Source organism: Macrotis lagotis, chromosome 4 (assembly GCF_037893015.1).
Source record: "Macrotis lagotis isolate mMagLag1 chromosome 4, bilby.v1.9.chrom.fasta, whole genome shotgun sequence".
Classification (NCBI taxonomy): Eukaryota; Metazoa; Chordata; class Mammalia; order Peramelemorphia; family Peramelidae; genus Macrotis; species Macrotis lagotis.
In genome coordinates, this window is record NC_133661.1 from 122,108,654 (window position 1) to 122,135,927 (window position 27,274).

The following is a 27,274-nucleotide window of genomic DNA, read 5'->3' on the forward strand; positions in this document are numbered from 1 at the left end:
TTATATGATTGTACAGATAGAATTCAGGAGAGATTCAGGTTTAATAAAAGGGTCTGGAATTTTAAAACTATTATTTGGTGCTTTTCTTTTTGCCCTCAGCTTACAGGTCAGGGTGCTGTACATTGAGGCCCATAAAGGAATTTCCATGGCAGGTGAGGTATTTTGGTTGTACATCATTTCCATTTTTTTTTTTTTTTTTTTTTTTGCTAACATACCTTTGCTTAGAACTCATTCCTTTTCTGGTCTGTCCTTTTTCTTCTTCTTTACTTTTCAGTCAATCAGCAAACATTTATTAAACTTTTGTTATATGTTAGACCCTATGCTAAACTCAGAAATACAAAGGAAGACCAAAAAACCTTACTTATGTTTTCTCTTCCATTTCTTTCATGAAACCTTTCTTGACGACCCCCCCCCCCCACAACTCCCAAAATACACACTTCAGAAGGAACCAGTGTTGTCAGTTAATAGGCTATCTGTTTGAGTAGAGGGGGAGAAACTCTGACTTTGGGAGAGAAAGTCTACTCTCCATTTATTCATCTATCCTGTGAAATCATTCCCATTAATGCTTTTAATTGTGAAATCACAGTTTTAACTCTTATAAATGGCAGTGTCCTAAAGGATGAGACAATCAGAATGTCTATGAAATTAACTCTGTGAAAATTGACTATGTTCTTTGGGAAATGAGAAGCAAATGTTCCCAGAGTCATTGCTGGTTCTCATCTTTATATTTTCACTTTAATGACCCAGGGCTGCCTTGTAGATTTTGTAATCAGCTTTCTTTGCAAAGCTTGATGTCAGTAATGACTTATAATTATACAGCATTGGACACCAGAGGTGTAAAGAAAAAAAGCAGACTGGATCCTAGTGGGGGCTACAGGAATAGAGTTGTTTTAGGAACAAAATTATAAGCTTAAATGGCAGGTTTGTAAATGTAAGGTGTGTGCTGGCTCCTGGTCCTGAAGGGTTTCTTTCTTTCTTTATTCATTTTTTTGCTACATATACATGCATCTATATTTTTATTTTTGTGAGGGAGGAAATGGGAGCAGTGATAGGGGAGATATGTAAATGTAGATTATAGTAGATGTAGTGCTAGACTTGAAGTCTGTAAGGCCTAGATTTGGAATTGCCTTACATGCTATCAAGTCTGACAATCCTGAGCAAATCCACCTTTTCCAAACCTGTTTCCCTTCATCTCTAAATTGGAGAGGGGACTTTGGCAGGGTTGAACCTGATAGGGTTTTTGGCAGGATTGAATGAGATAATGTTCTTGCAAACTTTCAACTGCTGTATAAATGTTAACTATTATTATTCTTCATCCCCCAGTTGTATTTGATTCAATGAAAAAGCTCCGAATAGCAACATAAATCCTGAATTGAAATGTCAACATTTCATTATTGTATAAGAAAAGATAATCTAATCAGGCAAAGAGGCTTGTAATTGTAACTAGTAATTGTACTCTTGTACTACTTAGGGCATAATGTAAATTGTTTTATTACATAATGTAAAACTGCTGTGTAAAAATCGACTTTTATTTTAAAAACCGTAAAGTTTGTGAATCAAAACAAAATTGTTTCTCAATGCCAATAGAGTTGTTTAAGAGTCCCTACTCAAGACTAGAATGTGACACGAACTTAAAAACTAACATGAGAGGCAGCTCAGTGACATGACCTTTAGTCAGGAAGACTTGAGTTCAAATGTAGCCTCAAATACTTGCTAGCTGTAGGACCCTGAGCAAGTCATTTAGCTTGTCCACTTCAGATCTCTCACCTGTAAAATGAAGATAATACAATAATACAATTACCTCCCAGTGTTGGTGTGTCTGAGATATCTGAAAAATGCCTGGCATAGTGGCTGATATGGTTGTCACTATAGAAATGCTTATTCTCTTCTTCTGACATAAAGCCTGTGAAACTTCCTCCTCTTTTTTTGTTTTTAGGTTTTTGCAAGGCAAATGGGGTTAAGTGGCTTGCCCAAGGCCACACAGCTAGGTAATTATTAAGTGTCTGAGACCGGATTTGAACCCAGGTACTCCTGACTCCAGGGCCGGTGCTTTATCCACTGAGCCACCACTTCCTCCTCTTTCTTCTAGTCTCCTTATGTCAGTATCTCTGTCTCAGTCATTGAACTTACTTGTGTGATTATGTATATGGCATTATGTAGATTGTCATTTCTCTTAATGTCTGTAATTTCTTCTTGTGAGTCTAGTTGTACCTTTGTTTCATTCCTTATGTTTTTCCTTTCCAGCTCTCCTTATTTCTTTCTTGCTCTTTAATTCTTCTTTTAATTATGTTTCTTTTTCTTAAGTATCTATAAATTTAGAAATCAAAGAGATATATAGTTATATTGTAGTTTTTAGTTTCATGTTCTTTGTTAATTTAAAAAAAGCACCTGACCAAATCTTTATATCTCTTTCTTAACACAAAGAATCCAGAATGTGGTCCTCCATTGATTTTCCTGCCCTGGGGGCTAGTGGCCCTAGATAGAGAAACATTTCCCCACTACTACTCTGTGGAGTATTGGAGGGTTCATTATTGTACCTAATGGAGTTTGAACAGAAAACTGTTTCACTTTCATTATAAATTGGTAGCTTCTTTCTTTTTTAATAGTTAAAGACTTTATCTTATTTTAACCATGTCTATGTTGCTGAGTTAAAATTAAAAACTGACTTGATGCGTTTTGTTTTTAAATCATAGTTATTTCCAGGCATTCCCCCCTTCCTAATATTCCCTTCCCACCCTCAGCAGTTAAGCCTTTTCATGTGACCCCCCCCCCCAACCCCCCAAATTGGTTAGGATGTACAGCAGTCTACTATACCCAGAGCTCTCCTACATCTCCAAAGAAACAATATTCTTTTCCTCATCTTTCCTCTGGGACCAAGATTGCCTATGATAGTTATACAGCTTTTCGGTTTATTTTAGTGTTCTTTTCATTTACATTATTGTAGTCAATGTGTATATTGTCGCCTTAGTTCTGAAGGAACTTTAATTTGTTGTGCTATGAGGCCATGTCACTTTTGTACTTTGTCTAGGAAATAGTAGGTGCCTAATAAATGCTTGTTGTTTGGATGGATGTTTAAGTCAAATTGATAGATTTTAAAAATGCTTATATTCAGTTTGGGATATTTTCAAAAGTAGGCAACTGTACAAATGGGGAAACTGTGAGATTTGGAATTAAATTTGGGTTCAAGCCTTTGCTCTGCTACTCACATCATATGGTCAAGTCATTTAACTTTTCAGTTCCCTTATCAATATAATAAGAAGGTTGGATGAGATGACCTTTAAGGTCCCCTTCTTTTTCTTAATAAATCTGTGATTCTGTAGTTGAGGGAGTCAGGGGAAAGAAAAGAGAGAGTGGCACAGGTATCACGTGTTTTGTATTGGGGTGAAAGTCTCCATAGTTTCATACAATTTCATATGCCAAGTGGGTATTAGGAGGTATATAATTAGATTAGAATCATAGATGTATGAAGTTACTGAACCCCCTTAAATATTTGACCTCGGATTCCTTGATCTAGGCATGATGTGAAATGGTTTATTTTATTTCCGGTATCCTGAATGATTCAGGTGGTAGTCTCTTGAAGGCTAAGCAGACTATACACTTCTGGAATAATGCAGTTTGGGCAACCTATAATAAAAGCAAACTGTTAAAAAAAAGTTTATATTATGAATATTTGCCAAAAGAATGACTTTTCAAAAAATTTTCCAAATTGTTTATGTGTGTATATGTGTGTGTGTGTGTGTGTGTGTGTGTGTGTACATATCTAATAGTTGCCATCCAAAGTGAGTAGTTGCTATTATTTCCAAATTCATCTGCCAGTGCTAGAGTTCAGGGTTATGCTTCATGTTTTACTTACCTACTTTTCTATTTCAGGTAGAGAAATATCTCTAACCATGTTGCTGTGAAAAGGACTCCAAACTTAGTCTAAAAATCTGGATGACTGTGGGCAAGTCAATTAGCCTCTCTGTGAATCAGTTTCCTTATCTGTTAAGGATAATTATATTTATAGTACCTACCTATAGGATTATTGGGATGACCAAATGAGATAAAAGATTTGAAAATGTGTGCTATTATTTTAATTAGCTAGGTTGGATTTCAGACCCACAGTCTGTCACTTAGCCAAGTTCAGAGAGGCTCATTACCAGGGAGTTGGTCACCAGGTGACAGTTCTTTTGGCCACAGCAACTCATTAAACCATCTGCTAAGGCATGGATACAATCTGTGTTGGCAGCGGGAGTATCCCACTCTTATGAAATAATGGATCCTTGAAAATAATAATAATTACTCTAATTATTATTTATAAAATAAAACAAAACAAAACTGCATGACCAGTTTGGTGAGATTGAATCATAAGTTGGAGGTCAGTTTTCTTATTTTCTTTATCTTGGTTCTGAATGACTTCTTTTTGAAACCTGGTAGTCTCTACTAGGAATCTCAAAAGGAACAAATTTGCCTTTCCACAGGGAATTAGATCTTTGGAGAGTTAAGAATGTTCTTAAAAGAGGGACTGCATACTTTTGAACTCAGGTAGCCTCTTAACTTCCTGGCAGTTTTCTCTTCTAAATTAATCATCTTAAATGAAACAGGTTTATTGGTCTCTATTTTGTTAACATGATTAGTTAAAATTCACTTTTTTCCTAGCTTCAAGATTTTGATATCATCTTGAATCCTTTCTGTTCCTTCACTGTTTTTATTTGAAAAGGAGCTAAGTTTTTCTATTCTGTCATCACATTATTACTCACATCTTACTCTTTCTCTCTTTTTCCACTGCCACTACCCAAATTTAGGTTCTTACTGAGATAGACCCCTGAAAGGTTGTTCTAGCTTGGTTGCCTCCTCCTTCCCAGATGCAGCTGGGTGGTATAATGGATCAGGAGTTGATCTGGGGTCAGGAAGACCTTAATTCAAAGACTGCTGTAGACTATTACTAACTATGTGGCTCTAGGTAAGCCAGGTGACCTTTCCAAGCTTCAAGGTCCTTATCTATAAAATGGAAGTAATCGCAACACTCACCTCATAGAGTCATTTTGTGGATCAAATGAGAGAATAGATGTAAAGCATTTTGCAAGCTTAAAGTGCTAGCTGTTATCCTCTGGCATCTCCTGGCACACTTCTTGGTGTCTCCTTCTTGCCTGCCAAGTTCATCTCAAAGTCATTGACCTGACAGACCCCACCCTACCTTGCTGGCACTCCCTCCATCTACCCAGGACACAGATTAGACTCTGGCCACTCTGGATGACCTTCTGTCTTCTTCATACCCTATACTGTTCATGCCCCAAATGGTCTCTCTTGATTCCTTCACCTATTAAATTCCTATCTATCCTTTAAAGCACAACTCGGAAGTTACTTCTTTTCAGGTACTTTCCTTGATCTTCCTTAGCAGTAACATAGCCCTTTATTTTTCAACTCTAATGTACTTCTCATAATATAATATAGAATATAGCTCTCTGTGTTTGTCTTTTACCCATAAGAGGCTATATGCTTCATAAGGGCAGGGATTGAAGGAATACCAGGGTGTTCTTTCAGTGGGACAAATCCAGTTGAGTGTGTGGAAGCAGTGTGGGGGAGGCAGCTGTGGTATGGAGTAAGGTGAGACTGAGACTGTGAGAACTGGGCAGGGGAAGTGGAAGATCTCAGCATTACCTCATCCCCATAGCAGTGCTGTTATTCCCATTTTACAGTTGAAGTAACTGAGACAGAGGTTAAATGACTCACCCAAGGTCATACAGCTAGCTTTGAAGCTGGATTTGAACTCAGATCTTCCTGACTCCAGACTCATTGCTCTATCTCCTGCACCACTTTCCTTCCTCAAAAAGCATTTCCATTGGGAGAAGAGACAGCCCAGTTCTCATAGAATCCATCCCATCTCCCTTTGGTAGTTTAAGGGAAGGTCTCCTAGGAGAAGAGTGCCCTGGTGATGAACCCTTGGGGTAATGGCCCAGGTAGGAAGAGGGAGCACAATCATGCTGTTCAGTAGAGAGTGATCTCAATACAACTGAAGAGAGCAAAACCCCCACCCCAAAATACATGTTCCCTCTCAACCTGATATCCTTACCCTGGAGCAGAGTATATGTTTTCCTACCCTTGTTCTATCTCTGGAAGAATCTAGATCACCAGTTGTTTGTTTTTTCTAAAATTTTTTATGTGCCTCAGCATCAAGTGTAGTACTCTGCAAATGGGTATTAAATAAATGTCTGTTGAATTTAGTAGAGATTATAAAGGTAATTGGCATTTAAATCATGTTACACCATAATTCGATAAATTCCATTCCCTCTAGGATCCAAGATCTTCTGTTTGACTTTCAGATCCTTTACTGCCTTTCTAGTCTTGTTAAACCTTAGTAACATTAAAGAACTCTTGAATTTAGTGACACTGACCTTCTTGCTGATCCTGGAACAAGACTCTCCATCTCCTGTCTCCACCCTTTTTTAGTGACTCTCCCCTAGGTCTGTAATACTGTATCTTCCTATCCCCACTTCTTAGCTTCCTAAGCTAAAAACCCACCTTCTACATTACTGTCCTCTTTACTCCTGGTGCCTTTCACTCTTTGATGACTCCAGTCTTCCTAGCATAGCTATCTTGTAGGTATGCAGCTGTTCGCATGTCATCTTCAAGGGTAAGGACGGCTTTTGTCTTTCTTGGTATCCCCCAAGCTTAGTTTGCCCAATGTGTGGCCCATAACTAGGGTCCTTAAAAGCTTGTTGACTTCACTTTAAGCAAAAGCTCTTCTAAAAGGGGATCAGAACAGCTGCATTAAAATATTACAAATTATTTAAAAATGTTTACTAATAATGATAAAGTTCATTTATTTTCAGATTAATATTATTTTGAATTAATGATAGAATAACTTATTCAGGGAGAAGGAAGGTTGGATGGTTTATCACTAACAATTAATTTATAATTGTGAATGATATTCACTGACTGCTCACATTTTAAAATGTTTTGTAACAATTTTAATTTTCCCCTTGGCTTATATAGGCCTATTTTGGGGATTGTTTCATTTTAGTACATTTCTTCTTTTAAAATCAGGACTTTCATTTTAGATTCAATCCTTTTTGTTCACAAGTACCTTTGTAATTTCCCTGGAGCTATTTTTAAAAAATGGGAGCATGTCAAGCATTAGACTTGAAGTTCACTGGAGACTTCACTTCTGCCTTGGATCCTTTAATAATTTCAATCACAGCTCTCCACAGATTCTTATCCTAATAAATCCTTAGTTCTTTCCTTCCATAAATCCTTTGCAGAGGTTTTATTAATCCCCTGGAGGCATTCTTCTGAGTCTTTTAACATCCCATGGGTACCATTGCTGAACTTGGGTGATCTGTTTGTTTGATTTGGACTCCTCTCCTCTTGGGGTCATACATTTTTTGGGAGGTAGACTGGTAACATGGGAAGAATATGGCATTTGAAATCAGAAGACCTATGTTCAGTTCTCAGCTGTGGCCCTGACTACAAAGTTGACAAGTCCTTTTTAGGACTAGTTTCATCATTTATGGAACGAGAACATTGGACCATATATCTTTCAGGTCCCTAACTATATTGCCACTTCTTTTGCTCACTTCATTGCAAGGGATAACAACTTATTTCTATCCTCTTGGAGTATTTGTAAGTTTAATTGCTTGGAACTTGGGATACACCATTAATTCTTTTTTTTGCAAGGCAATGGATTTGCCCAAGGTCACATAGCTAGGTAATTATTAAGTGTCTGAGGCTAGATTTGAACTCAGGTCCTCCTGACTCCAGGGCCGGTGCTTTATTCACTGCACCACCTAGCTGCCCCGCACCATTAATTTTTGCTATCCAGTATTGCTGGAAGAAATCTTCTGTTAAAGAGGGAAAGAAAGGGAAATAAGTATTTATATAATCTCCTAAAATAAACTAAATGTGCTTTACAAATATTATCTCATTTGATCCTCTTAACAAAATGGGCTTTTATATCACCATTTTACAGTTGAGAAGATAAGGCTGACTGATGGGTTTGCTGACTAAAGTCTTTTCAGAGCATAGTGGGATTCATATAGTCAGAAAGGTAATTTGGAAGGCTTTAATTGCCAGGCCAAGGAGGTTGGCAAGGAAAGCCATTGAAAATTTTTGAATAGTGGACTAACATGATGAAGGTGATGTTTGAGGAAGATTAATATAGTGATTCTTGGTAGAATGGGGCTCATATTAGGGTGGATGGTACCTTGGGTGGTCTGGGTTGAAACATGCTGAAGGCAAGGAGGAGAAGAGTTAAAGATTAATATAGCCCAAGGCAGGCCCCCATGCACTGATTATTATTATTATGAAATTTTACTGAGGAGTTCACAATTGCATAGTTTCAAATTGGTGGGATTTGCCTAGAGGTTAAAAAGCAATTAAAAATCCCACTGAAACCTCTGGGAGCTTCTCTAATGCTCTCTAATGCTCAACTCACTGAAGGGCAGAAATCCTGCATTTGAACAGTAAGATGGTGAAGTGGCTAGAAAATTGTAGTCAGGAAGACCTGAGTTCAAATCCTACCTCAGGCACTTAGTCACTTTATCTCTTTAAGCCCCAGTAAAATGGTTTATGGTTTAGCATTTTTCGAACCTTAAAGCACTAGATAAAGACTAGCTATGCTAAGATAAATAAATCTCTAGAGATTTTGCAATCATATGGGTGCACCAAAGTTATATTTGACATGTTTTTAAAAAGTTTATTTCTTTAAAATAGTTTTTATGTAGGCAGCACCAAATACCTAAGCTGAATAAACATAAATTTATGATTTATACTTAAAATTATTTTTTTGCTACAATAACCATTCTTTGTATTATGAATGTCTTTTGATATAGCTTTAGTATTCATATTATTTGAGTACTGCTTTTTTCCATTTACATTACTTAATGTAATTTTCTCATAGCCTCCATATTTATTTTTAATGGGTAGGTTAGTGGCCCATTATGTTGATATATCATAGTTTTTTTCAGTTTTATTCAAGAAATGTTGGACATTTAGATTGTTTCTAACTCTTTGCAATTACAAATAATGCTGCTATATGTATTTCTGAAAAGACATCTTATTATCTTGTTTTGACACATTCCAAATGTTCCATTGCCCAGAATGATTGAAGGCTGTGCATCCTAGCCAGTGTTTGTCCAACATTAGGGCAGCGGTGTGTGGTACATAAGTTTCAGCCAGAGATTAAATGAGAGAAAAAGGAAAATCATATTTATGAAGCATTTAGTACTTTAGTCAATGGGCACCATGCCAGAAGAAAACAATCTTCATTAATTTGAGTGCTTAATTTGTGGAACTGCATGTTACAGCAGAGATTTTCTGTTTTGGACTCTTTCCTGCATGTTCTATTAACATAAAATGAACCAGTTATAATTTCATTTTAATAACATTTGAAGTCAGCATTATTTATTTTTTTAAACTGAAATTTCAAACTGGCATGATGAGGTTATTCTTCTCATAAAGTTTCCATATGTTGAAAATGCTATACTTTTTTTTTTAGTTTGAATCAACTATAAGTGTTGCATTGGTATTTTGAGGGTGTGTTTAGAACATCTGTACTAATGCATCTTTATTGTTTAGCAAAACAGAAAATGATGAATTACAAATAAGTATTTAAAGAATAAAGTAAAGCTAAATTACATAGTAAATGAATTTTAAAATTTTATTGTAAGTTCTTGAGACTTTAAAAACTGTATTTATCATGGTTTCAGTAGTATAGTGAATATGCTACTCTTTCAGAATGAGTCAAGTTGTCCATTTTTAAGTCATTTTCAGCATCTTAGAAGAACTAAAAAAGAGAAAACTCATATATCTCAACTTTTGTTCTAGTCTCCTTAGGTTCTGCTGTTTCACCTAAATAGTCTAGTGATTAGTCTTCAAAGAGTGATCATTTGTGGGCTCTAGAATGCACTGATTTATTTAGGGGATATTGACATGACTGGATAATAGTTAAACAATTCAGTCATTTAGAGGTAGCTAGTTGATACAGTGGATAGAGCCCTGGACTTAGAGTCAAGAAGGTCTGAGTTCAAATTCAGCTTCACATACTAGCTGTGTGTGATTCTGGGCAAGTCACTAAATCTCCTTCTTCCTCAATTTCCTAAAAATAGAATTAATAATAGTACCTATTTTCCAAGATTGTTGTGAAGATAAAATGACATATATAATATATATATAATATATATATATACACACACACACATATATATATAAAGTAAAAGCATTTTTTATTTTTTGAAAGTTATTTTATAACTTTAATAACTTTATTGCTTTAAAGAGAATTTTTGACATTTATCTTTTTGCAAGTTTTGGAGCTTGAAAAATTTTTTTATCTTCCTCCTTTCCCTCCCCCCTTCCCTCCCCATGACAGCAAATAATCTGATATAGATTATACATGTACAATGCTATAATATTTGCAAAACACTTTTTAAAACTTAAAGTGTTATATAAATGCTAGTTAATATTGCTGCTTCTGATGCTACTAAAAAGATTTTGCTTTATGTTGTAAGAGACTGTCTTTCACATGGAGTGTAGGTTTGTCATTGTGTGACTTAATGGGAGGTCAAATAAATATCTTAAACCTTTTTTTTCTCCATCCCCTTTTTTTTCAAAGGAGACTTTAATTCCTTCTAGGAGGCTGAACAGGAGGTTGGGAAAAGGAGACTTGGTCTCTCTACTCTCCAGGCTATAATTATATCTATCTGTTCCCCTAAATGTTGTCAGTTTAGGGAATGCATTTTTTTCAAATTTAATCTAACTTCTTATTGTTTTTTCATTAACTGAAAGAAGGAAGACCCCCAGGATTTACACACAGAGCTTGATCACTTTCCCACCAAATAGAAGTTCCACAAGGAACACACATTATAAAATTAGAATAGAAATCCATTTATTTGAATCAGTAGCAGAAATAGAAACATCTATCTATCTATCTATCTATCTATCTATCTATCTATCTATCTATCTATCTATCACATAGAAGAATATATGTCTCAGATAATGCAGAGTGGAGGAAGGTCCTGAACCTTACCCAAGGAGAAGTTTCCTAAAGTCTTTAGTGTAGCAAGTTGGTTTAGGGACATTGATAGAGAATACCAGCTCCTCTCATGTTGACTTTTTCCTAGTCTTCCTTACATCACCCGAAGTGGCATTGGCATCTTCCATCTTCTTTGTCAAAGCAGGAAGCTGGAAGCACCTGAAGTCCAAAGACTCAGAAAACTCAAAGAGTTTTCCTTTCTCCATTCTCACCAACTCAACCCTAGCCCCTCATACAGGCACAGGGCATTGATGCCCACCAGTAAAGACAGAGTCCCATATCAAAGAGCTTTGGAACTACTATTACATCTGTATGATACCCAATAACTTCTTTGTTTAATTTTCACTCAGCTTACTTACCTTTGAACTAAGTTAGTCGTTGGGGTTCTAATTTTATCAGTATTTGTTTTTGCATTCATTTAAGAAAGATTATTGCCACCTGTTTTCATTCACACTGTGCTTTATTAAATGTTTGATTAGGTAATAAATAACAAAAGAAAATACCATAGCAACCCTCTTCAGATAAGAGCCCATTAAAAGAGTCAATAAGGTATGGTAGATAAGAGAACCAGGGACTCTTCTAGTGACTCATACTGTTGGCTATGTGGTACTAGCAAAGTCACTGAATCTCTCAATGTCTGGGCAGAACTCCAACACTGTGGATATAAAACAATTCCTGTTCTGCATTGGGAAAGGGAATTCCCTCACTGGGAGTTCTATATACCAATGAATTCAGCGGTCTATGGAAAAGTAAACAGTCAAGATGCTTCCCAGACATCTTTTTCTCCTTTTTCTCCTTTTTCTCCACATATTCTAGACCCTCTAGATCCTCATCACCTCTTCCCTGTATTATTACAACAGCGTCATTTAAATTTTTTTTTTATTTTTTCCAATTACATGCAGAGATAGTTCGAGTTCCACATTTTTCTACCACCCTCCCTTCCCTCTCCCTTCTCTATGGAAGTAAGCAATCTGATATAGGTTATACAATTGTATTTAACTTATTTCCATATTAATCATATTGTGAAAGAAGAATTAAAACTAAGGAGGAAAAATATGAGAAAGAAAGAAGTTTTAAAAAATGAACATATTATGCTTTGCTCTGCATTCAGACTCCAAATTTTTTCTCTGGATGTGGTTGGAATTTTCCATGTCTCTTCATGATTGTCCCTTATCACTGAATTGTTGAGAAGAGCTTTGTCCATCACACTTGATCATCTCACAATGTTGCTGTTAATATGTACAGTTTTCTCCTGGTTCTGTTCCCTTTACTCAGCAACAGTTCATACAAGTCTTTCTAAACTTTTCTGAAGGCTGCCTACTTATGATTTCTTACAGAAAATTAGTTCTCCAACACATTCATATTCCACAATTTGTTCAGCCATTTCCCCAATTTATGGACATCTCCTCAATTTCCAATTCTTTATCAATATAAAAAGAGCTGCTCTAAATATTTTTATCCAAGTGGATCTTTTTTTCCTTTTTTTCATGATCTATTTGGGATATAGACCTGGTAATGGTATGGTTGGGTCAAAGGGTATGTATGCACAGTTTTATTGCCCTTTGGGCATAGTTCCAAATTGCTCTCCAAAATGGTAGGAAGAGTTCACAACTCTACCACCACTGGATTAATGTCCCAGTTTTCCTGTATAACAGACCCTTAATCTTTTCCCCTGATTTCTTTTTCCTTTTCATAGATGCCTCAGTGATTTCATGAAGGCAAAGTTCTGACTGTGTAACTCCTTTGTTCAAAAACCTTCAGTGATTATTTCTTCTAAGGTAAAATGCAGACTCCTCAGCTTAGTGTTGGGTCATCTTGTGCCTGCTTCCAGCCTACCTTTCTAGGATCACATCACCTTCTCCCCATCTATAAGCTCTATGCTTTCATTCATATAAGTAGGTCTTCAATTCTGCAATGCCCCCTCTTTCTCATCTCTGACTCTCAGCATTGTTTCTTTTTTTTTTGTTTTTTTGCTTTTTTGATTTTGCAAAGCAATGGGATTAAGTGGCTTGCCCAAGGCCACATGACTAGGTAATTATTAAGTATCTGAGGCTGGATTTGAACTCAGGTACTCCTGACTCCAGGGCTGATGCTCTATTCACCGCGCCACCTAGCCACCCCCATTGTTTCTTTTTTTAAGGCGCATTTCATATATAACTTTCTCCTTGAAGATTTTTCTGATTTCTACAGGAATTAGGATTCTCTTCAGCTTCATACTTGTATTTATTTTTATGTGTGCATGTTGTATTTCCTCATATGCATATAAGTTGTTTGAGTGTAGGAGTGTAAAGAATGTTCCATTTTTGTTGTATTCCTAGCACCTATTATTAGTTTTTAATATATAATTATCAAATTGAATTGACTTTAACTGAGGAGTTCCTGTTATATTATGGGACTTAATTCAGTCTGATCAGAAGTATCTGGAAGACCTCATCCATCTATAGGATATTTTTCTTCCATTTGGACTCTGCTGAGGATATCTTCTTTGATAGTGGTGAGCACTTTTATGCCTCACTTGATATCAAGAACTTTAAACAAAGTTTTTTCTGTAATTATGGTCATTGAAGAATGGAATATTATCTTATCATATGCATGGGAGTCACCTTGTTGGAGGAAGGCCTGTGAGATTGCATTTTGTTCTATTGATTCATATGCTTTTATAATGAAGAAACACTAAATACAATGGGATGCTATATTTTTTGAACTTTTCTTTTAATCATGTGACTTATAAGGATGTTATCTGTAGAAATCATTCCCAAAAGCAAAATAAGTAATTTGAACTGGCATTGCAGACAGATGATGATATTGGAGCAGAATTGAATAGAATGTTGACAGTGGTCATGAGATGATAAAGAAGTCATGGAAATATAGAAATAGTTTAGCAGATGTCTTTTTTTCCTGATATTTTGGTACCTACTGAAACTTAACTCTTCCCTTCAGTTTTGAAAACTTGATTTTCCCATGGGGAAAATGTACTTTGCCTTGAAATAAATCATGAACCTCTCCCTTGATATGTTAAGATTGAATGTAAATCAGTGAGGCAAGGAATAATTAGACAGTTTGTGTTAAAGTCTAATAAGTAATAATATACCCCCTTTTAAAAAATAAACTTCCACTAAATTTGACAGGGTCTTGTTTCTTACCTAATATGATAGGGAAAAAAAGAGTAGAATTAATGAAAATGAGCATGATCAATATGAATTTTGTTGGTGAAATTTCATTTTATATACCTAATTTAAAAAAATTTTCCTGGGAAGTTTAAATATATCCAATGAAAACTTATGAAAGACTTTGAATGAAATAATGTGTGGGTGGAGGGGGTAAATTTTAGTTAAAAAGGAAAAAAACTAAAGACTTGCTAAAGAAACAGAGAGGAATGCTAGTAATTTATTAGGACAAGACTATATATAATTATATATACATATATGTTTATATATTTGTTTTATTTGTAAGAATAATAGAATAAAATGATAAAAATGATATAAAGGATAATATCTTTGAACAAGATGGTATTTCATTGGACTTGATAAAATCTGTGACACTAGGAAATTAGAAATATATAAAATGCTTGTCCCTTATTCCCCCTGCTAATCCAATTTCTCTTTTCTCTAGAGAGGTTGCTACATTTTAAGTGCCATGGTAGTAGGATTAGTTAGTAATAAACTTCATAAAGATATAAATATTGACTCCTTGTGTTTTGGTAAGTTTTAACTTTCTTTTATATCCTCCTAGGTTAATCATTATAGGTTAGGGGAAAAAAGGCAGAATGTTTTGATATATCTTTGCACGAACTCCCTGAAGTAATATTTGGACTGAAACTTAAGGTGATTTAAATGTAACTGTCCACCCTGAGTGACTCCAGTAGATATATGGCTCCTCTAAACTGTATTAGACCTACCTGTAAACACCTTCCTAAAGAGAACAAACTGTTATAGAAATATTGCAGTTGCACTGGATAACTTAGTTTAATATTGCCAGGACAAATTTAACTTTAATATCTTTAGACTTTCCTGAAGGTTTAAATTGTTATCTCAACAAAAACCTAGTTTGTACTGATTGATGCTATTCATTTTTTAAGGAATAACCAAAGAGAAAACTCTCTTACTTGCTTTTAAAAGAAAATATCCTTCAGATAGAGGCTTTCTGTATACTTTTTTATACTGGAAGTGGATGCCATCTGAATCATTTTAGTTACCTGTGCTAAGGAAAGTCAGAAATCTTTTTTTTCTTTGCTTTTTTCTGTTGGTCCCTGAGGAGTGGGCTTACCAGATCTAGTTCACAGATATGAACTAAGAATGCAGGAAAGGATTAGAACAGATTTACACACACACACACACACACACACACACACACACACACACACACACTTTTTTGTGGAGCTAGTGCCATTGGATGGTGCATCAGTCATTTATAGATCACAGAGGCTCAACCTCAGGTTGAGAGCAGGGTGATAATATTTCTTTTGAAAGGGGCCACAATTCAAAATGACTGTCTCCTAAGGCATAGTTGGGTTGTGATTTGTATAGATGAGGAGAATACCCACTCCAACAAAACTATAATAAAGGCATAGATGGCATCCTTTATAAGCCTCATAGATGACACAGAACTGGGAGAGATAGCCAAAACACTAGGTGACAGGGTCAGCTTCCAAAGATTGTTTAACTTTAGGCTGAGTTGAATAAGATGAAATGTACTAGGGGTAAATGTAAAATTTTGCACTTGACTTCTCAAAATTAAATTCATGAATACAAAATGGGAGAGGACTGATTATGTAGTTGTTTGCTTTACAAATATATGGGGAATTTAGTTGACTTCAAGCTCCCTTTGATTTAGTAGTATATGGCATAAGGAAAATCAGATGTGAATTTGGGCTGTATGACAATGTACGCAGCTTACAAATATATGTAAAATATGTAATTTCTGCAGTGCTCTACCCTGGTGAGGTCATATCTAGAATATTATACTTAATTTTGGATCCCATATTTTAGGGAGGATGTTGTTGAGCCAGAGAACATTCAGAAGAAGGCATCAATTTTGCAGATGAGGAAAATGAATTTTGAGATCTTAAGCATCTTGCCCAAAATGATACAGGCATTAAATGGTGGAGCCAGAAGTTGATCCCAAGCCTCCACACACTAAAGACAACATACTATGCTCTGAATCACTGTGCAGTGCTTCAGGACCCCTAGGAGAGACTAGAGGATTACTTATTAGGTAGGTTGTAGGAAGAACTAGATGGCCACTAAGGTCCATTTGAACTCTGGAATTTTCTGATTCTATAATGTATGTGGATTTTTAAAGTTTGTAAAGGTTTTACAAAAATGCATTATCTAATTTGACCCTCTCTACAATCCTATGTAGGTACTTAATAGGGATTCTGATCCCCATTTTATAGTTTGGGAGAATGAAAGGACTAAAGGATTTCTGAATAATCATTCCACTAGTGTCAGAGGTAACTTTCTAACCCAGTCCTTCTGAGAAAAAGCCCTGGTCTTTATTGGCTATCATACAACTTACTTGAGATCCTTGGAGTATAAGGAATGACTTCCATATTATTCAAGTTAACTAAGGTGAGTATCATATTCTGCAAAACACTTTGTGCTGTGACTGGTCTTAATTTTTTTCCATTCAGAAGAAATTAAGGAGGGACCATTATAGCCATAGAGGAACTGACTTGAGAAAGAAAATGATGTGTAGTCAATTGAATTTTTAGAAATTATTTTTATAGTATTTCCTAAAAGTCACTAGATGGGATATTTGTATGTTAAAAAAATCACATCTAAACAGTTAGGTACCTAAGAAAAATTTTTCCTGTTGTTAGTCAAAATATAGATATACCTCACCTAAAGTTATTAACTAGTTTTTGCAAAAAAATGTTGATCATGATATTTGTCCTTTGTTCTTTTTTTAAGAACTAGTCAATTTTACTGAAATTTACATCAAAAAGCATTTACATCTCTGAAAAAAATACCATTTTCTTACTAGTATGGCAAATAGTTTATATAAAAAGTAATGTAAAATTTAGATCTATATTTTGTTAAATCACAAATTACTATAACACCATGTTTATAGAAACTATACACACAAAATCAGCGTGCAAATTGTTATTCCTTGAATGGAATTATAAGAAGACTGCATGAAAGTAATAGTGTCAGAGTTCAAGCCTGAACTTGGCCAATAAAGGCAGATGATCTGAAGAATTATTTTCATTGGGAAGTCCATTAACAGTCCATAAGTCTTCTTCTGTAAGAAGTGACAATCTACCTAGAAGTTTCAAGCCACCAACCAAAGCAACTTCTGTTCCTTGTTGTGTGTTAATAGCTTCCTTTTCTGTTGAATAGAAAATGTAATCCACTGTTACAGCATTTTTTGAATGACAAGTTGTCACTTCTGGAATTCCAGTGTTGGGAAGGTAATGTGAATATACAGATGACAAGCTAAAATGGTGGTGTAAGTTTGAAGATAATTTTTTAGCTGCCACTAGGACCTCTGTTTTTTCCAACTGTATTTGTGTCATATCATCCTCTTCTGCCTTTTCTACTCTTGTTTGCTGTGGTATCTCATAGACACAATTCTGTGAAATGCCCAAGCTTGGGGGCCATATTGGAATAGACAAAATTCTCTGTCCCCTGGGAGACTGTTCCTGACCAGAAACTTTTCCTATGGCAAGTCCTTCATAATTCAATTTTCCTTCCTTTATAAAACTGTAGAGTGGAGAGCCAGGAACTGAATTAAAGTCACCACAAATAATGATGGGACAGACAGTGCCATCTTTCTGATGGGCAACATTGGAAATCTCTGCTAGTAGCATAGCCAGCTGAGTCAATTTAATATCACCTTGCCTTGGATTATACAAGAGATGTGTATTAGCCACACATATAGGAGAGACAGTACAATGAAATTTGGGCTGCAAGAGTAATACCAGGCCAACATTGTCTCTGTCCAATAAAGGTATATCTCGACGGTAAAATTCCACAGGGTTTGCTGATAATAGTGTAAATTTGGAACATTTGAAGCAAATGGCACAGCCATCAGGTTTTCTTCCTGTCCTCATTTTATATTCACAATGATATCCTAATGATTCTAAATTTGGCTTGATTTCTTTTCTATAATGATCTTCTTGTACTTCTTGTAAGCAAAGAATCTTGGGTTTTTTGGCGTTTTGGTGATGGTTTATCTCCCTCAGAGTCCATGATAAAACTAGAAACGTGAAGCAAAGATGTATGTGTGAAGCTGTCAGGTCTCCAGTTCCAGTGCTGAAATTGACTTCTATTAGGCAGAAATAAACAAGGTGGCCTCCAGTTTAGTGCCCAATGCTGGCTGCTGAAGTATGGATAAGGAGCCCAAGAATAATTCCCAGGCCACCTCAAACAACTAGAGATGTGTCTGTTCCAGCAAAATCTTTGAGAAATATCCCATGGTGTAATCCTGTCTCTGTCCAGGCTCTGAAGGTGATAGGGTAACATGGGATATCTGCTCAGCAGGAGATGGAAAGCCTGAGTTCAAAGTGAAGTTGAGTTCCCTTCTCACAGGACACTCCTCACATCCAGGATGAGAGATCAAGCTGGCAGCTGGAGGTGGGAGATGCCTTAGATGTTCTTGTTGGCAGCAGGAGGTAAAAGTTGCCTTGGATGGTGCAAACGTTAATTGTGAAACTGGTTCCTAGTAGCCTTCCTTCAGTAGACATGTGAAGCCGGAGAAAGTCTTGCTCTTCTCACCTGAGGACAGCGCCATGCTTTCATCCTCCGCCTCCCGGAGGGCTCCGGCCGTGGGCCACTCTCCCTGCTGCGGCCTCGGCCTCGGCCGCTGACTCAGCCCCCTGTCCTTTGTTCTTAAAGAAGACCATGACATCAGGGAGGTGATGCCATGACTTCCACGTTGATTGATTTGAATGAGGGGGTGCTGTGCCTAAGTCCCCAGTCTTACTTTCTCTTCTGGATCATGAGGGTCCAGTGGCTAGTTATGGATTAGGATGACTAGAGACAGCCCTGGATGTGAGGCAGTCTGGATCAAGTGACTTGCCCAGGATCACACAGCTGAGTTTGAATTCAGTTTCCCCTGACTTTCAAGGCTGCACACTACATTGTGTCATAGATTCAACAGAATCATACAAGGTACATGATACTTTCTGTTAGGAAAGTGGCTACAAATGGACAATCAGTAAAATGACATCATGATATGATTTTGTGATGTTGTGATGTGGTTTGGTTATATTTACTTGAACCAGTATTATGTTTGTGTATGGGGTAGCTTAGACTTTAAAATTCCATAGCTGAAATAAATACATTTTCTATTTTCCAGTAGATGTCAGTGTTCAACAGACTGACTTGTATGTTAGCTTTTTCTACATGATTTCCTATAGTTAAAATTTCTTTTGTTTAATTATGGGAGGAAAAATAGTAATACAATGTTCTTAGAATTATTTATACTCTGGGGGAATTTATGTATCATTATTTTAGATGTTAGGCTGTTAAAATGTGAAAACTTCAAAGACCTTAGAAATCGGTCAGTCATATCTTTTCATTTTGCAGTGAAATAAGCTGAGCTTCAAAGAAAGGAAATGACTTGGCCATGCTCACACTGTTAAATAAACAAACATTTATGAAGTGCCTGCTATGGACCATGTACTAATGATACCAATGCAAGCCCCACTCTCTGTCCTTAAATAACTTTTACAACATACAGATAGCAAGAGGAAGAACTGATATTTAAAACCAGGTTGTACCTGCCTCCAGAGTGAGTGCTTTTTCTAAGATACTATATGACATTGTCTACTTATTAGGTCAGTAATCTATTTAAAAAGTCCAACTTTCTGCATGATTTTATAACATCATGGTATGATTTTATGATGTTGTGATGTGGTTTAATTATATTTCTGGTTTAAAAGAGAAATTATTTCTGTCATCTGTCAGCAAGATAATTGTGAATGCCAATGTACCTTGTCATGTAAAGAATTTTTCTTTCATTATTAATTCTTTCATTCATTAATATGTATAAGTCTCCTTTAAAAATTTTCTCAAATTAACAAACTTTTGAGAGTAAAACACAAAATAAAAGATTTGACTCATCTTTAATGAAAAACAAGAGGCATCACATTATGAATGAAATAATAATTATTCAGTTTTGTTTTCTGTTCATTAGAAGAGAGGAAAACATCAGGGACCTAGAAGTACAGATTTATTTTTATTTTATTATTTTTTAATAAGATTTTATTTATTTTGAGTTTTGCAATTTTTCCCCTAATCATACTTCCCCCCCCCAAGGCAATTTGTCAGTCTTTACATTGTTTCCATGGTATACATTGATCCAAATTGAATGTGATGAGAGAGAAATCATATCCTTAAGGAAGAAACATAAAGTAAAAGAGATAACAAGATCAGACAATAAGATATCAGGTTTTTTTTCCTTCCCTAAATTAAAGGTCCTTGGTCTTTGTTCAAACTCCACAGTTCTTTCTCTGGATTCTCCATTACATAGAGCCCCCAAATTGTCCCTGACTGTTGCACTGATGGAATGAGCAAGTCCATCAGGGTTGATTTTCACCTCCATGTTGCTGTTAGGGTGTATAGTGTTTTTCTGGTTCTGCTCATCTCACTCAGCATCAGTTCATGCAAATCCCTCCATACTTCCCTGAAATCCCGTCCCTCCTGGTTTCTAATAGAACAATAGTCTTCCATGACATACAAATACCACAGTTTGCTAAGCCATTCCCCAATTGAAGGACATTTACTTGATTTCCAATTCTTTGCCACCACAAACAGGGCTGCTATGAATATTTTTGTACAAGTGATGTTTTTATCCTTTTTCATCATCTCTTCAGGGTATATACCCAGTAGTAGTATTGCTGGATCAAAGGGCATGCACATTTTTTGTTGCCCTTTGGGTGTAATTCCAAATATCTCTCCAGAAAGGTTGGATGAGTTCACAGCTCCATCAACAATGTACATATCTTGAACAGGGTGTCCTGCAGATATTTAAACTCAGCATGTCACAAAACTGATCTCCCATCTTGTCATTTTTTTTCCTGATCTCCCCTCCATCCACTTTCAGACCTCCTTATTAAGGTTAAGGGGACCACTGACCTCCCCTTCACCCAGATTAATAACCCCCCTTTCCTTCTATCTAATCTGTTGCTCTAGCTTGTTGAATTCACCTTTGCGATATCTCCTTCCTATGTCCCCCTATCCCCTCCGACATGACCACCTCCTGGTGCGAGCTCTCATCATCTCAGGCTTGTATGACTGTAGTAGCCAGCTGGTTGGTCTCCCTCCCTCAGGTCTTTCCCCACTACCATCCCTTCTGTACACAGCTATCAAACTGGTCTTTTAAAAGCACAGATCTGACTGTGTCATCCCCCTATTCCACCCCCATCCAGTCAACTCCAGGGATTTTTATTACTTCCTGGATCAAATATAAATTCCTTTAACATTCAAAACCCTTTATGATCTGGTTTCTTCCTGCCTTTCCAGTCTTCTTACACTTTACTCCTTTGTTGTTGAGTCATTTCAGTCATGTGTGACCCTTCTTGACTCTATTTGGGATTTTCTTAGCAGAGACACTGGAGTAGTTTTCCATTTCCTTCTCCAGCTCACTTTACAGATGAGGACACTGAGGCACACAGGATAAAGTGATTTGTTCAGGGTCATACCACCTAATAAGTGTCTAATAAGTTGGGCATGTGTCCTATGCATTCTATCATATGTCCTCTGCCATCCACTGACACTAGGCTCCTTGTTCATTAACACAAGGCATTTCATTTACCAATTTGAGACATTTTTACTGACAATTTCTACCTGGAATTCTTTCCTTTTTCATCTCCAACTTTGGATTTCCTGGCTTCCTTCAAGTCTCAACTAAAAATTCCATCAGCTACAATTAGCCTTTCCTGATTCCCACTTAATGCTACTGCCTTCTTTCTGTTGGCTCTCTCCAGTTTATCCTGTATATCTGTTGTTTGTACGTGTTCTCTCCTCTATTAAATAGTGAGCTCCTTAAGAGCAGAGACTGACTTCTGCCTTTTCTTTGTCTCTCTCCATTGCTTAGAACAGTGGCTGGCACATAGCTTAATTAATGTTTATTGACAGAGTGACCTTTGGAGATCCATTTAATAAAATATATAGAATTCTTAGGATTCATAATTCACAGAATGTAGAACTAGAAGAGACCTTCAATTAACTCGGCTGCCTTGTTTTATAGATGAGGAAACAAGCCTAAGGTCGCTTGCCAAACTTCTCTGATTCTAAAAGCTTTGCACATTCAACTAGCTCAAGCTGCCTTGGAGTTGTCTTTTTAATGGTGATGAGAGAGCTCCTGAATCAGCTGAACTTTTTTGGCTTCCTCCTCTTGTGACCTTGTACTTGAATTTGTCAAATGGCTGCAAGGGCTGTCTACCTTGGCCTCATTAGTTCAGCATTCTGTTATGCAAAACTACATGGTCACAGATAAGTTTCCAGCTTAGGATCCTATAATCAGAGGCCATCAGATCATAGATAGGACCTTAGAAGCTATCTAATTAAGTGTTGTTGCCCCATCTCCACTTTTTATTTTAACATATGAGGCCTAGAAAAATTAAGTGACTTGCCTAAATTCACATAGGTGGTGATCATCAGATGGAGTCTGAGCCCAGATTCCCTGACTTCAGTTTCAGTTCAATTCCTATGATATAATTCTCAGGGAGTGCTGTTCACCATCTTCAGATCAATACCATGATTAATTGTTTGGTCAGAAGCAGCAGAGTGTAATAGTGGATACAGTGCAAGGTTGGGAACCAGGTAGTCTTGAGTTCATATCTCACTTTGACACTTGCCAACTCTGTGTAGAAGTCCTTTAGACATCTATAGATGCCCCAGGCAATACCCTACTAGCGTTTTGTCTATTAAATCCTAGGTGGGTTGGGGTTTGGTAGAGAGTTCCCTTGCTAGATTTCCCCATACTGTCAAAACCATAGACATTTTGTTGTTTCTTTATCAGTAGACCTAAGGGGACCAAGGAAATGTTACCCAGTTTAGGAAAACAAAAGCAATCCAAAGCCAAAATTTTCATGGGGATGCTTCTATAGACTTTTTGACCTTGATGAAAGTATTTATATCCCAAAAGTGCAACCCTCATTGTATAAATGAATTGGTATTCTTAGAGTCAAAAATTAATGTAAAGTGGCTTGTATATATATATTCTTGGAAGTGAGCAACAGTCTTGGATTGGAGAGCTGGTTATATGAAATATCCTTCCTCCCTTTTAGGATGGCCTGGAAGTATCTCACTATCTTTTATGAGACTTGATTGAAAAGAACATATCTATTGATTAATCTCCTATTTCATATTAAATGTGTGAAATGTCATACTCTTTTTTCTTTTAACACTAGATTTAGAGAATATTTTTTTGACTAGCTCCCCACTTGTTTTTAACAACTTAGGAGAATTTCTACAAGGAGGGTGACTTTTGGATAAAATTTTTCTCTAGAAACATTTGAAAGCTTTAAGTTTAAAGGAAATTTTATTCTCCAGTTGTTTAAATAGGGAATTATCCAAGTTATTTAGAAAATCCAGTGAATTATTTGCATCTTGGTAGGTAGTTTGCTGTTTTCACAGGAAGTTTAACTGCATTTTGGGGGGAGGAGGGGCATTCTTGTTCCTTGTCAGAGACTGTCAGCATGCCAAACAGTCTGTGTTTGTTGATACAAGGAATGAGGCACACAACATGATATAGTAGACAGAGTTCTGCCTTGGTATCAGAAGATCTAGCTTCTGCTCTCAGCTTTGTAAGCTCTGTGATTCTGGGTAAATTATAACTCTTTTCAGGACTTCACTTTCCTTATCTGTAAAATGAAGAGGTCATTCTAGATTAGTTTGGATACAACTCAGCAAAACAAACAACTCCCATTTATACAGCTTTAAGGTTTGCAAAGTACCATACCTATATCTCATCTGATCCTCACATTAACTCTGGGAGGTAGGTACTGTTATTATCCTTATTTGTGGGTGAGCAAACAGAGGCTGACAAAGTTAAATGACTTGTTCAGGGTCACACATCTAGTAGGTTTCTGAGGCTGTATTTGAACTTAGGTCTTTTGACTCCAAATGCAGAGGTCACTATGCCCCCTGCCTCATAACAATTTATCAAGCCCTTATATGCCACACAATGGAACACAAACATAATAGCTAATGATAATAAGAATGGTATTCATCTAGTGTTTAGAGTTCTTTAAAGTTTGTAAAATGCTTTATAAATTTTATTCTATTTTATTCTCAAAACAGCCCTGTGAGGTGTTTTGTCCTCATAATGTTTTTTTTTTAACTTCATTCTTTAAAAAGATATCAGGGAGGTGATGCTATGACAAGCATATGAATTGGATTTAAGTGTGTGGGGGTGTGTGTGCTAAGTCACCAGCCTCACTTTCTCCTCCTGAGCCATCTGGGTCTAGTGGCCAGATATGAATTAAGATGACTGGAGATGGTCCTGGATGTGAGGCAATCAGGGTTAAGTGACTAGCCCAAGGTCACACAGCTAGTGAAAGTCAATAATCTGAGGCCAGATTTGAACTCCCATCCTCATGACTCCATGGCCAGTGATCTATCCACTGCACCACTTAGCTGTCCTAATACTCATTTACAGATGAGGGAATTGAGTCTGAAAGGTTAAATGGCATTCTTGGGTCAGAGAGTTTGTGAATGACTGGACTCAGATGTTGAACTCAGGTCTTCTCATCTCCTAGTCTAACATTCTCTCTGACCCATTCTCTGCCCTTAGTAGAATAGAATTGGAAAAGGTTTTATGAAGTCCTTTCTATGTGTGAAGAATATTTGGAATGCTGGACATGCTCTGTAACTTTGGAAATGTGAATGTGGTATGAACTTAGCTAAGTAATTTTGTTTGTTTTTATCAGGCAGTGGGGTTAAATGACTTGCCTAATCTAATGCCTGAGGCTTGGATTTGAACTCAGGTCCTCCTGGACCGTGGCGTGGGTGCTCTAGCCATTGGGCTGCCCAATTGCCCTTGCTAAGCATAATTTAAGGGAAGTGTAGTGGGAGAGCAAAGGGAAGATCTTGATAAAATGGCCCCTGAAATTGTGGGAGTAGCTGGGGCGAGACTCTCCAAAGAGGCTTTATGGCCGACTCTTGAAGAAAAAGATTGGAAAGCTAGGGAGCAGGTGGGAGTGCTTTCTTGGCATATGGGAGATTATATTCTTGAATGCACATAGATAGTTGTGTTTAAGGAACAGCTAGTAGTCCAATTTGGTGAGGGCCACTGTGTGGCTGAAGAAGTTGGTGTAGGTTGGGTAGATCCATAAATGTCAACATAAGGAGTCTATTTTGTTCTAGAAACAATGGGAAGCCCTGGAAGGTTTTTGTATAGGGGAACGATGTGATTACAATGGAACTTTAGGAAGATTATTTTGCTGCTTCTCTTAAGGATGGTTTGAAATGGGGAAAGACTGAAAGCAAGAAAACCAATTAGAAGGGTATTCTGATGACCGAGCAGGATTTGATAATGGTTTAATCTAAGGCAGTGGCAGTGTGAGTTATGAGAACAAGGTAAGTGTGAGAGATGTCATGAGGAATAATTGAGGAAGAGGAGGAAAGATGAGTTAATGAGAACTTTATCTTTAAGCCTGGATACTGTGGCTCTACCAGCACATCTAGGGAAATAGGAAGAGTTGGGTGAGGAAGATGAAGAGTTCAGTTTGGGACTTATTGAGTCTGAGATGCTGGGGCAGAGATGTCCTGTGGTAGTTAGAAGTATGGGACTGGGCTGGATGTGTAAATTTGGTCTTTATCTGCATAAGTTACTGTTCCTTTCATATGTGAGCAGTTTGGTTTTGGAAAGGGAAAGAAAATGAACTTTGGAGTAGAAATAATCCTAGAGGTATGATGGAATTCCTGGTGGTGGAAATTGCCAAGGAAGAGAATACAGACACAGAATTTTAAAATATTTTTTGTGTGTGTGTGTGTGTGTGTGTGTGTGTGTGTGTGTGTGTGAGAGAGAGAGAGAGAAAGAGAGAGAGAGAGAGAGAGAGAGAGAGAGACCGACCCTTTGTGGCCCATGAATCCCTTCTCCAAATAATATTTTTAAAGAAAAAAAAAAGCAAGTTCACAGACCTAGAGCTTACATAGAGAGAGAAGAAGACCATGGATAGATTTGGCAGAATCTCTCACTTTAGGGTCAACAAGAAGATAATGAACCATCAAAGGAGACTGAGAAGCAGTTGTCTGGAAAGGAAAAAATTTGCATTCGCCATTTATTGACTAGAGAGGGATCTGGAGGGTTGTGTGGAGGTGCTCAATGGTTCTAAAAAGTTTTTTTAAAAATCCAGAAAGGGAAAGGACTGAGAAAGGACTAAAGATGAGCTTTAAGGTTCTGTCTCAATCTAGTAGTCTTTGATCTTGTGATTTAAGAACAAGGCATAATCTACAAAGATGCTGTGAAATTCTTTAACAACATCAAGGAATGCTTGAAAGTTGGCTTTGTTAAAAGCATTGAGACAACGTCTACTCTCTGTGTACCTTCTCCAAAATATCAGTAGAATTCTAAATTTCTTAGTTTTTTGCAAGGCAAATGGGGTTAAGTGACTTGCCCAAGGCCACACAGCTAGGTAATTATTAAGTGTCTGAGGCCAGATTTGAACTCAGGTACTCCTGACTCCAGGGCTGGTGCTCTATCCACTGTGCCACCTAGCTGCCCCCAAATTCTAAATTTCTTAAGAGCTAATTCCTGTCAGATGACTGTCACTGATCTAACAGAATTAATTAGGGTATTTGGAAAACTGAAGAGGTGTGTGTTTTTGACTTGTCAACTTCAAACCAGGATGGATCTTACAGGTGGTGTGGTTGACTGTTCTCCTTTCTGGCAAGGCACTCGAGGCTCAGGAGAAGAAACTATTTATCTTTAGACACACACAGCTGGACTCGAACACAGGGTTTCCTCACTTTTAGATTAGCAATAGATAATCTTGCTAATGCAGCAAGGTGGCTCAGTGGATAGAGCATCCAGCCAGGAATAAGAAAGACTCAGAGTTCAAATCCAGCCTCTGGCACTTACTAGCTATGTGGTTCTGGTCAAGTCACTTAACCCAATTTGCTTCAGTTTCCTCATTTGTAAAATGAGTTGGAGAAGCACCAAAGCACTGTCTTCGCCAAGAAAACTCCAAATGGGATTATGAAGAGTTGGACATGACTGAACCCCAGCAACAAATAATACCGTGCTGTATCTGTCTGGTCATGGAGCAATACAGAGTTGCTGAGCAATTTAATCCAGGATTATGTCTGACCT

The 27,274-nt window shown here is 37.0% G+C and overlaps 2 protein-coding genes across 5 annotated transcripts in view; one reads left to right on the forward strand and one right to left on the reverse strand.

Moving 5' to 3' along the window:
* The window catches only part of MTHFS (methenyltetrahydrofolate synthetase), a 108,546-nt gene that overhangs the window by 33,841 nt on the left and 47,431 nt on the right, over positions 1 to 27,274 (forward strand). Inside the window, exon 3 of one of the 4 annotated variants that reach the window (XM_074234024.1) lies at positions 100 to 152. The exons of the other annotated variants lie outside the window; for them this stretch is intronic. Coding sequence (XP_074090125.1) covers positions 100 to 152 — 53 coding nt within the window. The remainder of the gene's footprint in view (positions 1 to 99; positions 153 to 27,274) is intronic. 4 annotated transcript variants of the gene reach the window in all.
* On the reverse strand, positions 16,985 to 18,951 carry LOC141520463 (protein angel homolog 2-like). Its single transcript, XM_074232090.1, has 3 exons — positions 18,935 to 18,951; positions 18,727 to 18,839; positions 16,985 to 18,208 (listed from the first exon to the last, which is right to left on the reverse strand). Exons 1-3 carry the CDS (start codon positions 18,949 to 18,951, stop codon positions 17,160 to 17,162), a joined length of 1,179 nt encoding a protein of 392 aa, XP_074088191.1. The 3' UTR covers positions 16,985 to 17,159.

Bases quoted from the DNA above. Each gene is read 5' to 3' on its own strand.
- LOC141520463 (XM_074232090.1), bottom strand. The intron at 18,209-18,726 runs GTGAGAAGAGCA...TCACGTTTCTAG, and splicing joins AAGCATGGCGCTGTCCTCAG to TTTTATCATGGACTCTGAGG.